Source organism: Canis lupus, chromosome 5 (assembly GCF_048164855.1).
Source record: "Canis lupus baileyi chromosome 5, mCanLup2.hap1, whole genome shotgun sequence".
NCBI lineage: Eukaryota > Metazoa > Chordata > Mammalia > Carnivora > Canidae > Canis > Canis lupus.
The window spans coordinates 23,078,961-23,100,557 of NC_132842.1; the positions used below are offsets into that span (position 1 = coordinate 23,078,961).

Here is a 21,597-nt window from a genome sequence, read left to right on the forward strand (position 1 = left end):
CAGAAATGAACTGAGAAATGGGCTAGAGTCAAAAACATGTGGCCCTATAAATATCAGAGTCAGACGGCTTCTTCCATTCTCTCCCTGCTGCCTCTCCCCATCTCTCTGGGGCTTTTTCTTTCGCCCACTGTTGGGGTTTCCTGCATTTTGCAGAGCACCTCAGACCAGAGAGCTGTAAAGAGCAGGCAGGGGCTGGATTCTTCACCTGGTAACATCACTTTGCCTCCAGTCTGGTCCCCTAGTGCCATCAATCTAGCTCTTTCCTTTAACACTTTAAGATTTCTGGCTACCGAGCTCCATCAGGTCAGTCTGCGATGTTCTATTCTGCTTCTCGCTGTGCCAGTCCCACCTGTGACTAAATCTGACACCAGCCGTGTTCTCTGAGCCGAGGAGCTTGCAGGTTTGGGCTGTCAGCGGGGCTTCATCGCAAACCGGGGCGTTCATTATGACTTTAGCTGCCAAACTGGAAGACTTTGAAGTGACACTGGAACACCTGCTCATGGACGTGTTTGTAAGTAAAGGCTTTCACTTATTCTGCATAATAGAGCCTCCTCTGCCACCCCCCAAGTCTTTACGACTCTGCCCCCATTACTGAATAGGATTCTATTCCACAACTGTCCAGTTCTCACACACGGTCTTTATTTATGCTTATGTGCCTTGGTGGGGGGGGGGGGGGCTAGAAAACCATAAAGTTGCCAAGTGCCTGAGTGGTGCGGATTGGTCTGTACAGATGACATAGCAGAGAAATGGCTTCAAAGAACAAATAGTATCCAGGACTCTGAATGAATGGGATGAAGAACTAGAAAACATTTGCCCAAAGAGACAAAAGCAGCTTCAGTAGGTATTCCCTGGAAGACTCAGATCTGTTTGTGAGGTGAAGTGAGCATTCCAGAAGACAAAGGGGAGGGTGGGTCAACATACTGTATTTTTCCTATGGAAAATGCTGAGGGTGGGGTAGAAAGAGAATATCACTCTGCACACAGCGCCAGCCCCTGGATCCTGGCCACTTTCCTAGGGATTGGGTCACCAGTGCTTCCTCAGGAATTTTATGGGATGAGGCTGTTTGAGTGACTGGTTTTTAAAGAAGCGGCAGCTGATAAGGATACTTCTGTTCCTGCAACGATTTTAGAAACACAATCTTTGAAAACCCCTGGCATCCATAGCATCCTAAGCATCATTTCTGCCCCAGGCCAACCACAGTCATCCTTACTCTCTTCTCGGGGTTTTCTGTTGGTGGCTGGTCTGTCTGTGTTGTATTATTGATGGGGGCTTAGGGAACTACAGACTATGTGAAGCATGCAGGGGGTAATACAGCTGAAAGAAAGGTATTCTCCTTCCAAGAACAACAACTGGCGCCCCCCTGGGAAAGGCGGCGGTGGTACATTTGGAGGACTAGCCCGTCTGCGTCTCGAATCTGGAAAAGGCTGTAGGGGGTTGGCTCTTTGACTATACATCACTAAGTCCCTTTCAGGAACCTTATGGGGAATCGTGTGTTTTGGCAGACGTTAGAGTCTGGGGCTTTTTTTTTTTTTCTTTATTAATTTATAATCTGTCATCTAGTTGAGGCAACATTACACTGGCAGGATTCCCAGAGGGGATCGCCCTTTCCAGGCTGTTTGCAGGATCCCAGTACCTCACATTCATTCTGACCGGAGGGTCAAGAAGTTTTGCCTTCAGGAGGAATGTGTTAAGAAGGGTGAGTGATGTTTCCAGTGGTGGAAGGTTCATGGCCCACATCACTATAGCCTTAAGTATAGAGATTGAGCAGCAGGATGGGAAGTTTCTTTGAAAGCTGATACCCTCTGGCCAACCACCATGGTCTGCCTTGGTGGTGGCTGGTGGTAGGTGGCTTAGGGTCTTGGGTAGGGGCAGTCTGTGGCATACCAAAGGGTTGGTGTGTGCTTGGTCACCTCAGGGAAAAATTAATTAGGAAGTTGTTTTATTTAAATACTACAAAGTTGGGCAGCCCTGGTGGCTCAGCCGTTTAGCGCCGCCTTCAGCCCACGGCCTGATCCTGGAGACCTGGGATCGAGTCCCACCTCGGGCTCCCTACATGGAGCCTGCTTCTCCCTCTTCCTGTCTCTCTCTCTCTCTCTCTCTCTCTCTCATGAATAAATAAATAAGATCTTCAAAAAAAAAAAAAAAACAGAAATACTACAAAGTCGTTAATGTAGTCCTCTTCTCTCCTTATTTGCCCTCCTCCACCCTCCCCCCCCCCCAACTGTTTTCCAATACTTTTACCATTATCATCTTGTTTGGAAACTTCCAGATACACTGTCCCCTGGAGGAAAGTGCAGTCTCGTACTTCCCTCCTTTTCTGTAAATACAACCGGTAATTTCATCGCCCCAGTTTAGGACCTTGTTACCCCTCTACTTGGACCAACTATCTCATTATTCTCCTGGATCCACTATTTCTCCTCTAGTTCATCCTAGTTTATCATCTCCAGATCAACCTCTTTACACTCTATTTTATTAATTACTAAAAAATATATTTTTAGGCTAGTTAGAGGTTCACAGCAAAATTGAGCAAAGTACAGAGATTTCCTATATACTTCTGTTCCCACACACTCACAGCCTCTCTCACTAAGGACATCCCACACTAGAATGATATATTTACTGTAATCAGTGAGCCTATATGGACACATCATTATCACTCAAAGTCAGTAGTTTACATTAGGGTTCACTATTTGTGTTATAGAATCACATAAGATGGTCTCACTGCCCTAAAAATCCACTGTGCTCTACCTCTTCATCCTTCCCCCTCTCTAATGTCTAGCGACCACTGATCTTTTTACTGTCTCCTTTATTATTTTGCCTTTGCCAGAACACCATGTAATTAGACTTATACAGTATGTAGCCCTTTCAGATTGGTTTCTTTCATTTAATGATATGCAAGTAAGTTTCCTCCATGTCTTTTCATAGCTTCATAGCTCATATTTCTTTTTAGTGCTTGATAATAGGCCATTGTTCAGATGTGCCAAAGTTTATTTATTCATTAGCCTACTGAAAACATCTTGGTTGCTTCCATGCTTTAGCAATTATGAGTAAACGATTATAAACGTCTATGTGCAGGTTTTTGTGTGGACATAGATTTCAATTTTTTTAAGTAAATACCAAGGAGCTCAATTGCTGGATTGTATGGTAGATGTTTAGTTTTGCAAGATACCACCAAACTATTTTCCAAATTGGTCATTGCCATTTTGCATTCCCACCACTGCTCCTGCTGCTCCACATCCTTGCCGTCATTTGGTGTTTTCAGTGTTTTGGATTTGGGCTATTCTAACAAGTGTGTAGTGATACCACATTATTGTCTTAAATTGTAATTCCTTAATGATTTATGATGTTCAACAACTCTACATGTTTACTTTCCATCTATATATTTTTTTAAGATTTTATTTATTTACTCATGAGAGACACAGAGAGAGAGAGAGAGAAGCAGAGACACAGGCAGAAGGAGAAGCAGGCTCCATGCAAGGAGCCTGATGTGGGACTCGATCCCAGGACTCCAGGATCACACCCTGGGCTGAAGGCAGCAGCTCTAAACTGCTGAGCCACCCAGGCTGCTCTCCATCTATATATCTTCTTTGGTGAGGTGTCTGTTAAGGTCATTTGTTCACTTCTTCATCTGGTTGTTTATTTACTTCTTGTTGGGTTTTGAGTTCTTTGTATATCTGGGATATCAGCCATTTGTCAGGTATATCTTTTACAAATATTTTCTCCCAGTCTATGGCTCTTCTCATTCGCTTGGCAGTTTTTTCCAAAGCAGTTTTTCATTTCAGTGAAGCCCACCTTATCAATCATTTCTTTCATGGATCTTGCCTTGGTGTTATATCTTAAAAGATATCACCATATCCAAGCTATCCAAGATAGCTATACTATCTTCTAGGAGTTTTATAGTTTTGTAGTTTACACTTAAGTCTGCAACCCATTTTGTGTTAATATTTGTAAAGGGTATAAAGTCCATGTCTACATTCTTTTTTTTTTTTTTGCATGTGAATGTTCAGTTTTTCCAGCACCATTTGTTGAAAAGATTGTCTTTGCTCCATTGTACTACCTTTGATCCTTTGCCAAAGATCAGATGACTATATTTATGTAGATCTATTTCTGGGCTCTCTATTCTATTTCAGTGATCTATTTGTCTACTCTCGCACCAATACCATACTCTCTTACTTAAAGTAGCTTTAGTAAGTCTTGAAGTTGGATGGTGTCAGCTCTCCGACTTTTTTCCCATCAATATTGAATCAATTAATCTGGATCTTTTGCCTCTCCATATAAATTTCAGAATCAGTTTGTTGATATCTGCAAAATAACTTGCTGGGATTTTGATTGAGATTGTGTTAATCTATAGATCAATTTGGGGAAACCTGTCATTTAGACAATATCAAGTCTTCCTGTCCGTGGACGTGGAATATTTCTCTGATTATTTAGTTCTTCTTTGGTATCTTTCATCAAAGTTTTCTCATTTTCCTCATATACATTTTGTACATATTTTATTAGAACTATACCTAAATGTTTCTCTTTGGAGAGTGCTAATGTAAATGGGAACGTATTTTTAATTTCCAGTTCCACTTGCTCATTGCTGGTATATAAAAAAGCAATTAACTTTTGTATATTAACCTTGTATTCTGTAACCTTGCTATAATCACTTATTAGTTCCAGAAATATTTTTTCTTTCAGCTTTTCTTCATGAATAATCATATCATCTGTGAACAAAGACAGTTTTGTATGTTTTATGTTCTTTCCCAGTCTGCAATTTTACTTCTTTTTCTTGTCTTATTGCACTAGGTAGGACTTATGATATTGAAAAGCAGTGATGAGAAAGACATTGCCCTGTTCCTGATTTTAGTGGGAAAACTTCAAGTTTCCCACCATGAAGTACAGTGTTAGCTGAAGGCTTTTTGAGGGTATTGTTTCTCAAGTTGGGAAAGTTCCCCCTCTATTCCTAGTTCATTGAGAGATTTTGTCCTGAACAGAAGTTGAATTTTGTCAAATGTTTTCTCTGCATCTATTGATATGATTATGTAATTTTTCTTCTTTAGCATTTTATACATTGCATTTTTGTTACATTAGTTAATTTTTAATGTTGAAGCACCATTGTATACCTGGGATAAATCCCAGTTAATCATGGTGTATATAATACTTTTTATACATTGTTGCACTCAATTTGCTAATATTTTGTTGAGAATTCTTGAATCTGTGTTCATGACATATGTCAATCTGTAGTTTTCTAGTAAGGTGTTTGTCTGGTTTTGATATTAGAGTAATGCTGGTCTCATAAAACTAATTAAGAAATATTTGCTTCTAACTTCTGGAAAATATTGTAGAAGATTTATATAATTTCTTCCATAAATTTTTTTAAACTTTATTTATTTATTGATGAGAGACACAGAGAGAGAAGCAGAGACATAAGCAGAGCGAGGAGCAGGCCCCCTGCAGGGAGCCCAATGTGGGACTCCATCCCAGGACCCCAGGATCATGCCCTGAGCCAAAGGCAGATGGTCAACCACTGAGCCACCCAGGATCCCCTTCCATAAATGTTTGATAGAATTTATTAGTGTACCTATCTGGGCTTAGTGCTTTCTGTTTTGCAAGGTTATCAGTTATTGATTCTGTTTCTTCTTGTGTGAGTTTTGGAAGAGTGTTTTTCAAAGAATGGATCCATTTCATCTAGGTTATCAAATCTGTGGGCACAGAGTTGTCCATACTGTTCCTTTATTATCCTTTTAATGTTCAATGGATGTCTCTGATGTTAGTAATTTGTGTCTTCTCTTTTTTAATTTATCCTGGCTAAATGCTTATTGCTTTTATTGATCTTTTCAAAGAACCAGCTTTTGGTTTGATTGATTTTCTCTATTGATTTCCTGTTTTTAATTTTATTGATTTTTGCTCTAATTTTTTTTTTTTTCTATTTCCTTTAGATTTAATTTGCTCTTCTTTTTTCTACTTTCCTTAATGGGAAGCTATTATATTACTGATTTTTAGATCTTTCTTGCTTTCTTTTCTAATTTATGCATTCAATGCTATAAATTTCCCACAAAGCACTTTTTTCACTGTGCTCCATAAATCTTGATAAGTTGTATTTTCAGTTTCATTTAGTTCAAAAATTTTTAATTTCTCTTTAGATTTTTTCTTTTTTTTTTTTAGTTTTTTTTTTTTTTTAAGATTTTATTTATTTACCTATGAGAGATACAGAGAGAGAGAGGCAGAGACACAGGCAGAGGGAGAAGCAAGCTCCATGAAGGGAGCCCGATGTGGGACTCAATCCCGGGACTCTAGAATCAGGCCCTGGGCCGAAAGCAGGCACTAAACCGCTGAGCCACCCAGGGATCCCCTCTCTTTAGATTTTTTTCTTTGATCTCTGTGTTATATAGAACTATAATGTTTAATATCCAAATATTATGTATCTTTTTTGTTTTTTTTAAGACTTTATTTATTTATTTATTCATGAGAGACACACACACACACACAGAGAGGGGGGGGGGGCAGAGACACAGGCAGAGGGAGAAGCAGGCTCCATGCAGGGAGCCTGACATGGGACTCAATCCTCGGTCTTCAGGATCAGGCCCTGGGCTGAAGGCGGCGCTAAACCTAAGCAACCCGGGCTGCCCTCTTTTTTGTTATTAATTTCTAGTTTAATTCCATTGTGGTCTGAGAGAAGACATTGTATGATTTTTTAATCTTTTACATTTGCTAAAGTGTGTTTTATGTCCAAGAAAATGGCTTATCTTGGTGAATGGTCCACATGAACTTCAGAGGAATGTGTATTCTGCTGTTGTTGGGAGAAATAGTCTATAGACATATATCTTATCCAGTTGATTGATGGTGTTTTGGAGTTCAACTATATCCTTACTGAATTTATACATGCTAGATCTATCCATTTCTGATAATGAGGTATTGACATGTCCACCTATAATAGTGGATTTATCTTTTTCTTCTTGCAGTTCAATCAGTTTTTGCTTCACATATTTTGACACTCTGTTATTAGGGGCATATATGTTAAGAATTGTTATGTCTTCTTAGAGAATTGACCCATTTATCATTATTTAATGCCTGTTTTATTCCTGGTACTTTTACTTGAAGTCTTCTGAGTCTGAAATTAATATAGCTACTCCCACTTTCTTTTGACTAGTGTTGTTGCCACGGTATATCTTTCTCCATCTCTTTGCTTTCTAGATATATGTGTCTGTGGATTTCTTATAGAAAACCTATAGTTGGGTCCTGTGTTTTCATCCACTCTGACAATCTCTGTCTTTTAATAGTTTATTTAGATCATTGACATTTAAAGTGACCGTTGATATTGTTACATTAACATTTACTATAGTTGTTACTATGTCCTATTTGCTATCTTTGTTCTCTGTTCTTAATTTGTCTTCTACACTTTTCTGTCTTTTGTGATTTTCATTGAGTACTTTTATATAATTCTATTATCTCTCCTTTCTTAGTATATTAATTATACATTTTTTTTTACTTTTTTAGTGGTTTCTCTAGAGTTTGTAATATACATTCACAACTAATCCAAGTCCACTTTCAAATAACACTATACCACCTCATATAGGAAGTGCAAGTACCTTATCTCACAAAATATTCCTAATTCTTCCTCCCCTCTGTTCCCTGTATCATTGTTGTCATTTTTTTACACTTATACTTAATATATACTTACATATACATGTATGTATATGTATATGTACATGAACATACATAATCAAATACATTGTTACTATTACTAATTTGAACAAACTATTAACTGTTACATCACTTAAGAATGAGTAAAATTGGGTGGCCCGGTGGCTTAGCGGTTTAGCACTGCCTTCAGCCCAGGGCGTGACCCTAGAGACCCAGGATCGAGTCCCACATCGGGCTCCCTGTGAGGAGCCTGCTTCTCCCTCTGCCCATGTCTCTGCCTCCCTTTCTCTCTGTGCCTCTCATGAATACATAAATAAAATCTTTTAAAAAAGGAATAAGTAAAATTTTATTTTATTATCATTTATTCATTCTCTGATGTTCTTCCTTTCTTTACATAGATCCAAATTTCCAGTCTATATAATTTTCCTTTTCTCTGAAGAACTCGTTTTAACATTTCTCACATGGCAGGTCTCCTGGCAACAAATTTCCTTAATTTTCTTTTGTCTGATAAAATCTTTATTTTTCCTTCAATTTTGAAGGATAATTTCCCAGCATACAGAATCCCAGGTTGGTGTACTTTAAAAAAAATATTTCACTGTACCTTCTACTTGCTTCTGAGGGAAAACTGAATATAATTCTTACCTTTGCTTTATAATAGGTAAGGTGTTTTTTTTTCCCCTTGTTTCTTTCAAAACTTTTTCTTTATCTTCCATCTTTTGAAGTTTGCCATGATATGCCTAGAAGCATCATGGAGGGTTTTTATGTTTTGGATTTTTGTGGATTGTTTTTGTTTTTGTTTTGGGAGGGGCATTTATCTGGTTTGGTGTTCTTTGAGCTTTCTGGATCTGTGGTTTTGTGCTTGACAGTAAACTTGGGGAAATTTTCAGTCACTTTTTCTTCAAATATTGCTCCTGTTCCTTTCTTCTCCTTCTATTCCCATTATGCATATTTATACATTTTATAGTTGTCTTGCAGTACTTGGGTATTCTATTTTGTTTTTTTCAGTCTTTTTTTCCTTTTCCTTTTCAATTTTAGGAGTTTCTATTGGCATGTCATCAAGCTCAGAAATTCTTTCTTCATCTGTGTCCAGTCTACTAATAAACATGTCAAGGCACTCTTCTCTTACAATTCTTGATCTCTAGAGTTTCTTTTTGATCCTTAGAATTTCCATCTCTCTGTTTACCTTATTCATCTATCTGTTCTTCCATATTGCCAACGTTTTCCATTAAATCTCTTAGGATATAACTCTTAGTTAAGTTTTTAGTTCCTGGTCTAATAATTCCAACAATCCTGCCATGTCTTACTCATTCTGATGCTTGTTCAGTTTCCTCAAACTGTGTTTTTTGCCTCTTATTATGCCTTGTAATTTCAAAGTAGACATGATGTACTGTATGAAAGGAACTATGGGAAATAGGCCTTTAGGAATGTGGTAGTAAGGTATGGGAGGAGGAAAGGCATTGTATAGTCGTATGCTAGTTCTTGAGCTTTTGGTGAATCTGTGCCCTTAGGATATGAACTACACCAGAGTTTCTCAGGGTGCTTTTCTCCCTGAGGTGAGACAGGATAGGTGGAGGGGATGGAATTGGCATTTCCCTTCCCCCACAAGGAAAGGTAGAACCAGCTGAGGTTGAGTATTTCCCTCCCCCAGGGACACTCCCCAGAAAGGCTTCCCTTCCCCATTGTTTAGGCTTTCATAAAATAGTTTCCTCTGAGGGCAGGCTTTGTTGAGGACAGAATGCTCTGATGTGTTTCCATGTGCACATCCCTAAAGAATATTGAAAATGGGCTTTAAAGTCACATGGGCTTGGGTCTCCATCCCAGTTCAGCACAACGTCTGACTTGCATGACTCTCAGCAAGCATTTAATCTCTCTGAGCTTTGATTTCCTTATCAATAAAGTGTAGCTAATGCTACCCAGCTTACAGGATCATAGTGAAGATCTAAAAGAGGTAATTTAGAGCAACTGCCCAGGGCCATGCCTGTTGCAAAGGAGGTAGTCATGAGTTAGTCCTCGTTTTCCATTTGCCTTCCCCTAGAAAAGGCATCTGTTTCAACCCCTGAACTGCAATAAGTCACTTTCTGTTTCTCTACCCCTAAGCATTCTCTCTCTCTACTCCTACTCAACCTTCTCCTTGGAATTAGCAGAGGTTTTGGTTCTGCCAAAGCACAGCATTCACTTCATCAATCTGGGGCCATTCCTCCTGCCTGCTCCCAAAATGCAGAAGCTACCTGGTCCTGAGCTCTGCAGCCTACACGGGCATGGAGCCCTGGGGACACACCTGTACTTGGCTTCTTCTGCTCTCTAGCTGGGTTTCCCTGGCGGAGCTTCTGAGCAAAGTGACTTTGGACTCCCTTGCCAGAGCCACCTCCCAGGAGAGAGCCAAGGAAAATGTCCAACATCCCACAGGGCTAGGGGACTTGACATCTATAGGTCAATGACTCCTCTCAGCCTTGCTAGAGAATATAGGCTTTCTTGTAGAAGTCTAATTGTCTAGAAAAAATATTTGCATCACAGTCCCATTAGCCTTGGGTTTCCTCTGTTGCTCATAGCATGCTCATTAGGATGTCAACCCACTATCTCAAGAACAGCTGTTTCCAGATTGACACTTCCTTTCCAGGATTACCAAGGGCCACTGGGGGATTTTGCGGGAATGCAAGGCTTCTGCAAGATGCGATAAAAGGAACATATCAGACCTGGTGTTTCATAATTAGTTGTCACCACTCTGGGGCTGCTGTAGCCACTGCAATGCCACTGGGTTCATGAGAGCAAATAACACACATATGTGTGTACATGCGTGTATTCATGCAAGCACACACACTATATCACACCAAAGTGAAGAGCACAGAAGATCCAGCCGAAAGTACATGAATGGCTCTTCAGAACTATCCAGAATTGTCGGCAATGTCCTTGCTGATGTATTTGGCCTGCTTCCTTTTGTCCTCCTCTTGTTTCAAAGGATTTAAAGTTCTTCCTTTCCAGGTATAGCTTAGAGGCTTTTCAATAGCAGATCCATAGACTAAGAGCCCTGAAACATACACTGAAGGAAAGGAAAACGGAGAAAATCAAGCAGGGCTCCTGAAACATTACCTGTCAGATTGAATGACCCCATATCTAGACTCAAATCTGCCCACTCAGAATGAGGCCCAGCGGCTCCAACTCTCCCTCCTGCGGTCTGGCTTCTGTTGTCAGCACGCTGTGCACCTTTCTCAAGGCCACCAGTGACCCTTGAACGCCACACACTGCTCCCAGCCCTTGTCTGCTGGCTCTGTTGCTCCTCTGTTTACAGTTCTCATTTTTAGCAAAATAGTACATGTCCAAGGCAATGTTCATAACACTGGAAAGCTGAAGAGTGCTACAAGGCTTCTAAAGAAAAATGCCAGGCTTCCAACCCTTTCTCCTGAGCTGCGTCCTCTCCCCAGGGACCTCCCTTAAAAGCTGAGGCTCTGACTTACTTAAAGCCTTACTCCACATTGCTATAAGGGCTCACTTATCTCTCTCCCTCTATCTTTACCAGTATATCTATATCACAGTTTAAATCAAAATTCAGTTTTATTATGACTAGCAATATACTGTTTATAGTGGAGAAATGGTGTATATTATGATTGCATATCCTGGATTTTACAACCTTATGTTTTTCCAGGTGGTAGTAATTGCCTGGTTTCATTGTGGGCTTGATATTCTGTGTACCTATCAATCATTTTTTTCTAAGAACTTTAGTAGAGCTTTGTATCTCCTCTCAATTTGGCACACTCATTAGATACTCAATCCATGCATTTTTCCCCCCAGTTATTGAGACTCCTTCCTTCCTGGCTCCCTCCCGGCTCCTACATCCCCTGGGCCAGCTCCTCTCCAAGTCCCTTGCACGACTGTGTCCTTGGGGCTCCTCTCTTCTTAATTCTGAGAACTGTCTTTTCAGCTCTCTTAGGATTCATTCTCTTTTTCTTAGAATTCAAATCCCCCAGCCCCCCCCCCCCCTTTTGTAGGTTTAACTTTCTTTTACTGGAGACTCTTCCAGTAAACTCCGGAGAAGAATTGCATGAGAAATAAATTTTTGCTTTCTTGAATGTCTGCCTTCACACTTAACTAGTAACTTGACTAGTGGTTACTTGTCTGTGGTTGAAATCCAAAGCTCCATTTCCAGACTTGACTCCCCTCTTAAGTTCCAGGTCAAAATGTTTGGGCCCTGGGAGCTCTGTATGTCCAGAGGTACTCATTATCCTCTCCCCGAACCTGCCCTTCCTCCTGGGTACTTGGCTAATAGGACCATCCTTCTCTACTCATGATAGAGGATCACTGTACACCTCCCTCTACCATTTACTGTTCCCCAACATCTTATATCCAGCCTTTCACCACTGCCCCAGCTCTGGGCATAATCACCTCTCATTTGGACAATTGCAGTAACCTTGCAGCTGCTCTCCTGGCTTCTGATACACCTGGGTTCTCCATTCTAACACTCAGCCTTTATTACTCAAGCTCAAAAAATTCAGGTTAGATGCTATCACTTCCTTGCAAAAAGTGACTTGTAATGATTCCCTGTTGCTCACAGAATAAGGCCTAAAATATATTTTTCTGTAGTATACATGTCAGAATCTGGCTCTAATGGCATTTCTTACTGCCTTTATTCCTACACATGTGATTCCACTGTCTCACTTAATTTTCTCAACAAGTCTATTATCTGCATTCATACTTAAAGTTTAAAATTCAAACAGAGTGGGGATGCCTGGGTGGCTCAGTGGTTGATTCAGCTCAAGACGTGGTCTGGGAGTCCCAGGATGGAGTTCCACATTGGACTCCCCTCAAGGAGACTGCTTCTTCCACTGCCTATGTCTCTGCCTCTCTCTCTCTCTCTCTGTCTCTCATGAATAAATAAATAAAGTCTTTTTTAAAAAATTCAAATGGAGTGGAGTACCCCATGCAGACAGTAACAGTCCCCTAAGCATCCTCATTTACATCTCAGTATGTGTCCATTGTGCATATTTTGCCCATTCTGGCTTGATCTTCTACTAGATGACCCTTTCTCTCTCTCTCTCTCTCTCTCATATATATATATATATATATATATATATATATATATATATATATATATATTTGTTGAAGTTCAATTTGCCAACATATAGTATAACACCCAGTGCTCATCCTGTCATGTGCCCACTCAATGCCTATCACCCAACCACCCCATCCTCCCGCCCACCACCCCTTCCACTACCCCTTGTTTGTTTCCCAAAATTAGGAGTCTTTCATGTTTTGTCACCCTCTCTAATTTTTCCCACTCATTTTCTCTCCTTTCCCCTTCAATCTCTTTCACTATTTCTTATATTCTCCATATGAGTGAAACAATATAATGATTGTCCTTCTCTGATTGACTTACTTCACTTAGCATAATACCCTCAAGTTCCATCCATGTAGAAGTAAATGTTGGGTGTTCGTCATTTCTAATGCCTGAGTAATATTCCATTGTATACATAGACCACATCTTCTTTATCCATTTGTCTTTCGATGGACATTGAAGCTCCTTCCATAGTTTGGCTATTGTGAACATTGCTGCTATAAACATTGAGGTGCAGGTGTCCAGGCTTTTCACTGCATCTGTATCTTTGGGGTAAATCTCCAGCAGTGCAATTGCTGGGTCATAGAGTAACTCTATTTTTAACTCTTTGAGGAACCTTCACACAGTTTTCCAGAGTGGCTGTACCAGTTCATTTTCCCACCAACAGTGCAAGAGGGTTCCCTTTTCTCCACATCCTCTCCAACATTTGTTATTTCCTGTCTTGTTAATTTTCACCATTCTCACTGGTGAGAGGTGGTGTCTCATTGGGTCACCCATGGATTACAATTTGATGGGTGACCCTTTCTCATTTTGACTTATGGGATGTCGGGAGTCCTCTAAGGCACACTCAAGATAAACCGTATTCCCATGATGTGAGATTTTTCAGTACTTATCTTTTTAACAGATCAAGTGCTTTCCTTCCTCACCTCAGGAAAATACAGGCCACATGACTTATCCCAGAGACCCCTGGGCTAATGGGCACTTGCCCCTGGGAGTGACATGATCCTGGGCACAGGACAGAAAGCAATCTGATGGCCCCAAAGAAAGCCACCCTCTTTTGCAGCACCGGAGGGATTACTTAAACCAAGACAATCATTCTCCTATTGAAGGAAATTACATTAAAACCTCTCCCCCTGGAAAAAGGAAGCATGGAAATTAGAAGCAGATTTAAAAGTTGATCATTTGCCACCCAATGCTTATCTAAGACACCTGAAATTTGAGAGCTGAGCCTAGTAAAAATCAAAAGTCAACATCCATTGACTTTGTTTGGAGGTGTACTATATATATATTCAGCTAATCCTAGGTCGTCAATACCATAGATAAGAACCTTATTTATTTTGCCATTCTGGGTGCAATTACACAGTTTACCCTGTGCAAACTGCACTTCATAAAATTGGCAAATCAATGCTAGTTATCAAAATCCATCCACATGGATGGATAGCCCATGAAAGAGAGCTTTGCAAAATGGTCTCGAAAGCCAATCTACACAGCTAGCCCCACACAGGTCAGCTTATTACCTGATTAATCACACAGGCATCCTGGCAATCTTATCGATTCCTCAAGACCTGGACATGACATCACTTCTAATAGCACGTGCAATAAGCCATTACCACCATGCAGAATAGCCATTATCCTACGCTGCAGCCATTGATTGGCTGACTTAGCCTGACTCTGGGCAGGGCAAGTGGAGCTCTGATGGGGGCAAATCACATCCAGGGCAGATGTGAAGGACCCTCATATGGAAAATAAAATCTGTCTGTTGCTTGCAAGCAGGATCTCTACCCATTCCCTCCTTCTCTGGGTAAAGAGTTGAATAATCCTGCCAGCATGCTGATGAGCTGGATTTTGAAGTCCGTGAAGTAAGGAATCCTAAGACAATATAGACCAATCCTCCACACGGGCCATTAATATTTTATACCTGACATTCTCTACAGCTTGATCATTGCCATAAAGATTGAATGAGGTTCTGGGGTGCCCGATTAACACATGAGGTTTCCATGCCCCAAATGTTGTATTTTTTTCCTTACCCTGGAAGAATGTAAGGTCTGGTTTCCTTGGTAGTGGGATGTGTATTGTTGAGTTGATGGGGATGGGGGTCTTATTCTGGGCTAATTCTCTACTCCTGGTTACTCCAATGACATTACTGAACAGAGTGATTTCAAAGGTCCAAGAAGAAGCCTCTTTACCACCGGGTGGGTGTGGCTAAGTTGGATGACCTTTAAGGAATGCAGATGGATGTTATGGGAGAATATGTATGAAGAGGCAGAGAGATGGATGGTGAAATCCAGGAAGGCTCTTATGCTGGGGCAACAATAGGAAAAGAGTGTGCAGAAATGAGTGTGTGTGTATGTGTGTGTGTACCATTTACAAAGAACTTTGACAAATTTCATTTCATCCTGTTGGGTAGTTGTTCAGGAACTTTCCAGGTATAAATCAGGTATAAGGTTCTTGTGCTTTACTACAGATACCTTATCCCACGATGAAATAAGTTGGAGGAACAAAAACAAACCCTTCCAAAAAGCAGAAATTCCCTTATATCCTCAATTCGTGGCCCAGCACCAGATACATAGTAGCCATCTAGCAGAGTCCAGCAGTTAATGGACACCAAAGTCTCTCACAGTGTGACCCTGGGCAGATTACATCATTTCTCCGTGCCTCAGTGTCTCCATCTTCCTCGAGGGAAAAGGGATATGCCTATTTGATAAGGTGTTATGAGAATTAAAGAATTAATATATTAAAAAGCCTTTTTAGAATAGTGTCTGCAACACACTGCACCATGTCAGGGGGTTACCATTATTCTATTAGACACTGAATTAAATAACTATTGAATGGATCGTGCAGTGTAATAAAAGGATTTTTTTAAAAGGATATTTTAAAAATCGGTTTAGACAAAGGCAAGGCCCATAGAACAGAGCTTGGTATGGCATACAAGTAGAGCACATACAATGTAATATCCGGGAGTAGTCGACTCATCTCAGTCCACCAGACCTCTACCAGCAACAATAATTAGGAGTCAAGTTGAAGAATTCAGTTCCAACATCTTTTATTTTCTTTGCCTGGCTGGTCATGGAGGAAAACTATTAAATAAAGCCCAGAATGTCACCCAAGTAGACAAGAGAAGCTTGAGAGAGGAAGGAAGAAAAGAAGGGAGAAAGGAAGGAAAGAAGGACTGAAGGAAGGAAAGGAGGAAAGAAGGGGGGAGGGAAGGAGGGAAAGGAAGGAAAATTTTATCTGCCTATGCATCCTAGCTACAGTCATACCTACAGTTTCTTCCAAATGCCATAAAAGGAGGGAAAGCCCATCAAAAGATGGACAATGCCAACAACGCACTCAGTTAGTGCAAACTTCTGTGAAAACCAAGAGAACCCTCAACTATCCTGCCTGGGGGAAATGCAAATAATCTTGCAGACCTTGGGCACGTGAGGTCTGATGATAACTGTGTTGCTTGGTATTTTGCTCCTGCCCTTGGGGGTATTGGGTTTCATGTTCGGCCTAAGTTCCAGCTACTTTTCAAATATAAAATTATGGATGCAGGCAGCATTTCTGTTTGCATAACCTCAGTCAGAGCTTACTTAGATAAAACAGGATAGGAATGACCCAGGTTAGCTGAGTTAGGAGCTAATGGGAACGGTGATGGGGCCTTTAAAGAAATCCAGGGCTTCCCTTCCCAACTTCCCTCACCCCTACTCCAGGAATGTTCCAGATTGCTGAGGAGTTCTTCATGTGTGTCTCTGGTCCAATCTCATCCCATTTATCTTCCCATCTCCCATTTACAGGACAATAGTTAAACACCGCAAACTTCATTCAAAGCCTGTCTTCCATCCCTCAGCTCAGGGGTACGTGGGGAAGGCAGGCATGGGTCAGGGGTTCCATCTCCAATGTCCTTCTTCACGGGCCCTGCTCACCAGGCTGCGTGCAGCACATCTGGTTTCTCCATGGGACTGATGGCGTCTAAACCCAGCTCTGGTTCAAGTGGAGCTGAGTGCCTCATGGGTTCTTTGAAGACCCTGCTCCCTTCCCACTGCAGTCCCCTGGCACAAGGGAGGTCTTTCTTCCACTCAGTCATTTAAGAACCCCTGTTGCTCTGGGCCCCATACCCCGGGCCCCTTTCTCCTTGGGTTCCCTAGCCCTTTGTACAACACCCTGAGCACCCAAGACAGGCCAAGACCACCTCTCTAAGGCACCCACATCTGACCCAAGATGATGGGATTGAAGTTACTTCCCATACACCACTCTTCCCTTCCCTTGGCTGCCATCCACACTTCCGCCAGCCCATTTCCCCTAAAAAGCTCACTGAACCCCTCCCAACAGGCTCCTTAGAGCTCCTCACTGGGCCTGAGGTGTCAACGGGGCTTGGAGGAGCAGCAGGCTCCCACCGTCCTTGTTCTTCTGACTCCTTTGCTGATGGTCTGCAAGGCCAGGTCACCACGGGACCCCAAATCTGGTCTCAGACTTTCCTTTGCACACTTCATGCAGATGTGGAAAAAGAGGGAATGATTGATGCCTCCAATGAAACCAGGAGTCCTCTTTTAACATGATGCTAAATTTTCAACAAATAATGCCTTGAGATGGATGTTAGAAGAGGCATTTATACTGTCAGCTTTGTGTCTGTGTCCTTAACATAAGCCATATTTCACCTTTTACCAAAGAAAGAACAAGAAAAGACAAGGGTAACATCTCTCAAAATGATTCTGTCCTTATTTTCCAGAAGGGTGCTTCAACTCACCCACCCAACACTGCTTGGCTCCCTGCCCTTTGCCCTTGATCCCAGGCTGCCCTTTGGCCAGGAGCTTCTATACTGTGTGACCTGTTACCCCCAAAACCTGGCCCACACCTCTCTGTCCTGTTGTCCCTTCTCTCTGGCAAATGAACAAAATAAAGCCATCCAGATCAGTTTACCTAATACCAGTGATTACAGGTCTGAGGTGAGATAGGCATACACGAGGAACTTCGGGGGGCTGAAGGGATGAGCCTCACCAGTGGTCATTTCGGGCACTGGGCTGCAGTTGGGGCAAACACTTGAGGCTGGTAGGCCAGGCACAGTGTGGACAAGAGGTTGCACTGACCAGTCCCCGTTTCTGTGTCAGTTCTCAGGATCCTATCAGGAATGCCCACCCCACACTCTCCCCCTGGCTTCTGAGCATGCGTCAGCATGGTCCCTGGCCTCATCCACAGCCGCGGCTCCCTTGCACACACACTCAGCAGGCAGCCTCTCCCCTGTCCTGCGGCTGCCTCCCACTAGCTCTGCTGTTGTCAAATGCTTTCTCTCTGCCGGGTCCTTACCCCTGCCACCCCCTCTTCCACCTCCTGCTATTCGTGACCACGAACACCCATTTGATTTGATACATCTGGTGTATCAAGCCATTGATTTTCCTAAATATGGTTCAATAGATGCCTATGCATGTTCACTCCGGAGTTTGAATGTACATGTTTACTGAGATGGGAAGGAGGTGTTCAAAACCAACAAACCAAAAGGCTCCACCAGCCTTAAATGCTCTGCTTTAAGCGCCATCAAAAGCAGCCGCTTCCAAGGCTGGAGAGCAGAGGTGGGTCTTCTGCACCCCATCTCCCGGGGGCTCGCTCACACTGCATCCCCGCAGCAAGCACCCCATCTGTTCCATGGGCCACTACACTGTGCCCTGGGTGTCTGGGGAACCTCAGTGCCCACCATCCTGGCAAAAACGTGCTGGCTCTAAGTAATACTCTGTTCTGAGGGTTTTCTCCTTAGGCTTTTCCGTTTTCTTTTAGCTACTCCTTATTCACCATCTCCCTGTCCTTTTTTCCCACGTCTCTGGTCACAGTGCTGATCCTGGGCATTTACCCTCAGCATCCTTCCTTCTCTCTCACTCCCCCACCCCTACGGCTGTTTCCAGGGGTCCATGTCAGCTGGCTGGCATCAGTGCACAGAGGATGCCGAGACTGGAGGGGAGTCACAAGGGGGGAGTGAGGCCCTCCCCACCACCCTGCACTCGGCCTTGGCCCGTGGCTCTGGCTGTGATGGGGTCTCACCCAGTGGGTCCACAGGGTTCCAGCCTCTCCAAGGTGGCCCTGGCCCTAGTCACTTAGTAATCTGGCTCCTCCTTTTACCCCTCAGGCCAGGGATTGTGCTGCCTGCCCAGCTCCTGTGGGCTTCTTTCTCTTCTGTCACTCATGCTTCTTAGCAGGGGACATTAGAGCAGCAGTTCAGAGACTCTAGAACTGCTCCTTCCGATGCCATTTCCTGTACTTAAATTCTCTCTCTTGCAAAGACAGGGACTTTTTCCTTTTCTCTGTTAGGTCTCATGGATAGATGTCCTTTCTGGATTTCTAACCTGCTGTAATCTGATATAGTCCTCTGTAGCATGTGAGAGTATAATGGACCAGGTCAGGCCCTGAAATCAAACACCTTGACCTGGGTTTCATCTTAGATCTGACAGTTCTAGCTGTGTTACCTTGGCCAAATTATTAAACCTTTCTGAGCCACCTGTAAAATATGGACCATGAAGCTCATTTCTGCCATTGAGATAGCCTTGGGTCACCTTCTAGCCCGCTGCCTGGCAACTGCTAGGTTCTCAGTGAACGTTAGTTTCTCTCACCTCTCCTAAACTGGTCATATCTGCAAAGGTATGAGTGCATATCCCTTCCTGGGAAACACATTTGTATTATAACAATGGCCTTCTGAAATTAAATGCTTTAGTCTCAATAACTAATTTTAAATGTGTAAATCTTAAACACCCACAGCAAAACAATCAAAAGGACAGTTTTGGACAAGCTGACCTTTGAGAGAGCCTTCAGATCTGTCAGAGGAGGCCGCCAGCTACTCTGTGGGGGCTGGGGAAGGCTCCAGAGCCAACCTCCTCCTCCCCATTAGCTGGGAGAAGGCACTGGTGCTGATATGAGAAATGATCCCACTCCTCACCCTCCCGGGGGGTAGAGTATATGGGGCTTAAATGTGTGCGAGTCTGACTCAGGGTTATTTTTGTTTCCATTAACATTCTCTTCTATATGTATTTTAACCTTAATCAAATGCATATGTTTTTGTTTTATTTGCACTTAGTTCATCAAAGTGTCCTTTATGATCTGAACTATGCCATGAGGCCTTAAGCTCTTCAGTGAAACACTCTTTAATACCCCTGGGAAACAGGAAGTTGCATTTAGTCTAATATAAATAAATTCAGTTCCCAGGGGCTTTGCCCTGGCCCAGGTCAGGAGAGAGACTGACTTCTCAGCTGATCTGGTCCAGCGCCCCCTCTCAAACTGCTCTGGAAGGAAGAAGCCCCAGGACTCTCGACAGATCAGTATTTTGAAAATGTGCCTGTCCTTTGTTCAAAACTGCTACGTGGTCAAGTGGGATTGTATCAAGGAAGTTCGACACATTTGGCCAGATAGTTGGGGATCATTCCAGATTTGTTTCTACCCCAAAATAGCTTGAAACCAGGCAGTGCAGAAAGGAAGCAAGAAAGAGGGAAAAAAGGTATATAAACCTCAGCCACCTAGCCAGAGACGCTCCGCAAGTCAGGCTGAGCAACTTCCCGTCTCTCTTGTTGCTGGCCTTCTCTCTCACCCTCTCACTGGCTCCCCCGATGCACATATGGAACCAATTACGAACAAAGCCCGATTGTTGTATATTTGGAATTTCCCACATCAACTTGATGCTTTCTTTAACTGCCTCTTAATGTGTGTCTGCACTGAGTGACCAGGCCCACGTTTCCATCCTTCCCACCCCGCCCCCACCAGCACCCCCCTTCCGAGAGGCTTTCCTGGTTCATTTTCCAGCAGAGCAAACCTCCACTTCTTCCCCTCGCACCCCATCCCACTTCCTATTGGAGTCTTTGAATAAACAGAACTTTCTTTTCCACGGTTTGCAATAAACTGGTCTGCAGAGAGTAAATAAAAGCCGGATCCCAAAGCATAAAAGTGATATCAGGCTAACACCAAAGCACGATTACTACAAAGGAAATGGCATCCCCTTCCTAAAACCCAGAGCAGTGAATGTAGAAATACATTACAAACATGAAAAAGAAGAAAACTCCGATTCTAGAAGCCCCTTGTTTTTCCTTTATATAATTTTCTCTGCTATAGAAATAGATTAGAGGGGGAGAGGACATAGGGGAGGAATATATCAATTACAAGATATTATAGAAAAGTTAAAATTTTAGACCACGTGTACCATCCCTCAGAAGATTGTCTGATGTGGAATCACATACTATTTATTAGAAAAGAATAGGCAAACGTGATGGATGCATCTGAACTTAGTCCTCATCAGAGCCTTGCAAAATCAAGCAAAACTTCTTCATGTTTACCGGCACATGTAAAAATAAATGTTCTATAACACAAACATTGAAATGAAGAGATGCCAAATGCGAGTCTGTCCGGTATATTCGGTGCATCTGAACCATGTGACACCAACATTTTCTTCCCCTTCTCTCACGCTCTATCTTTGTGGACTACATTCACATATATAATTAGTTGCACTCCTACATTTATTTGCTATGCATTGGAAAGAGGGAGAGAAAAACCAGATATGTGCATCCGATGCTCAGGGTCACCCGTGTAATTTATGACCATGAGCAGCGGTCCCTCCCAGTCCCCAGTGCGTGATGTCACTGGTCTGCAAATATTTTTCCCGTGTTCGGAAGAGGGAGAAATCAGAATGCAGGGTTTCACATTAATCTCCGCACCAGATGGTGATATTCCAAATAGTCTTTTTTAAAAGGTGAGCATGTGACCTACTGTACGGCCCAGGGGCTCTGGAGTCATGTGATGTGATGAACAATAGGACTGGTAGAGCTCCGAGTAGACAACTGACCTGGTTACTGTCTGTAGCCACGAGAAGCAAAGTTGACATTTCTGGATCACTCTCCCCAGAGGCGTCGCTTGCCAACTTCTGGGACATGCCGTCTCAGCCGAGGGACTGACAGGCAGGGACAGACCAGGGGCGGCTAAAG

General features: G+C 42.6%; 1 protein-coding gene across 7 annotated transcripts in view; it reads left to right on the forward strand.

Moving 5' to 3' along the window:
* Positions 1–21,597, forward strand: part of FRMD4A (FERM domain containing 4A) — a 739,423-nt gene that overhangs the window by 397,885 nt on the left and 319,941 nt on the right. The window contains exon 1 of one of the 7 annotated variants that reach the window (XM_072825742.1): positions 76–511. The exons of the other annotated variants lie outside the window; for them this stretch is intronic. Coding sequence (XP_072681843.1) covers positions 446–511 — 66 coding nt within the window. The 5' untranslated portion in view covers positions 76–445. Of the gene's footprint in view, positions 1–75; positions 512–21,597 lie in introns of those variants that run through there. 7 annotated transcript variants of the gene reach the window in all.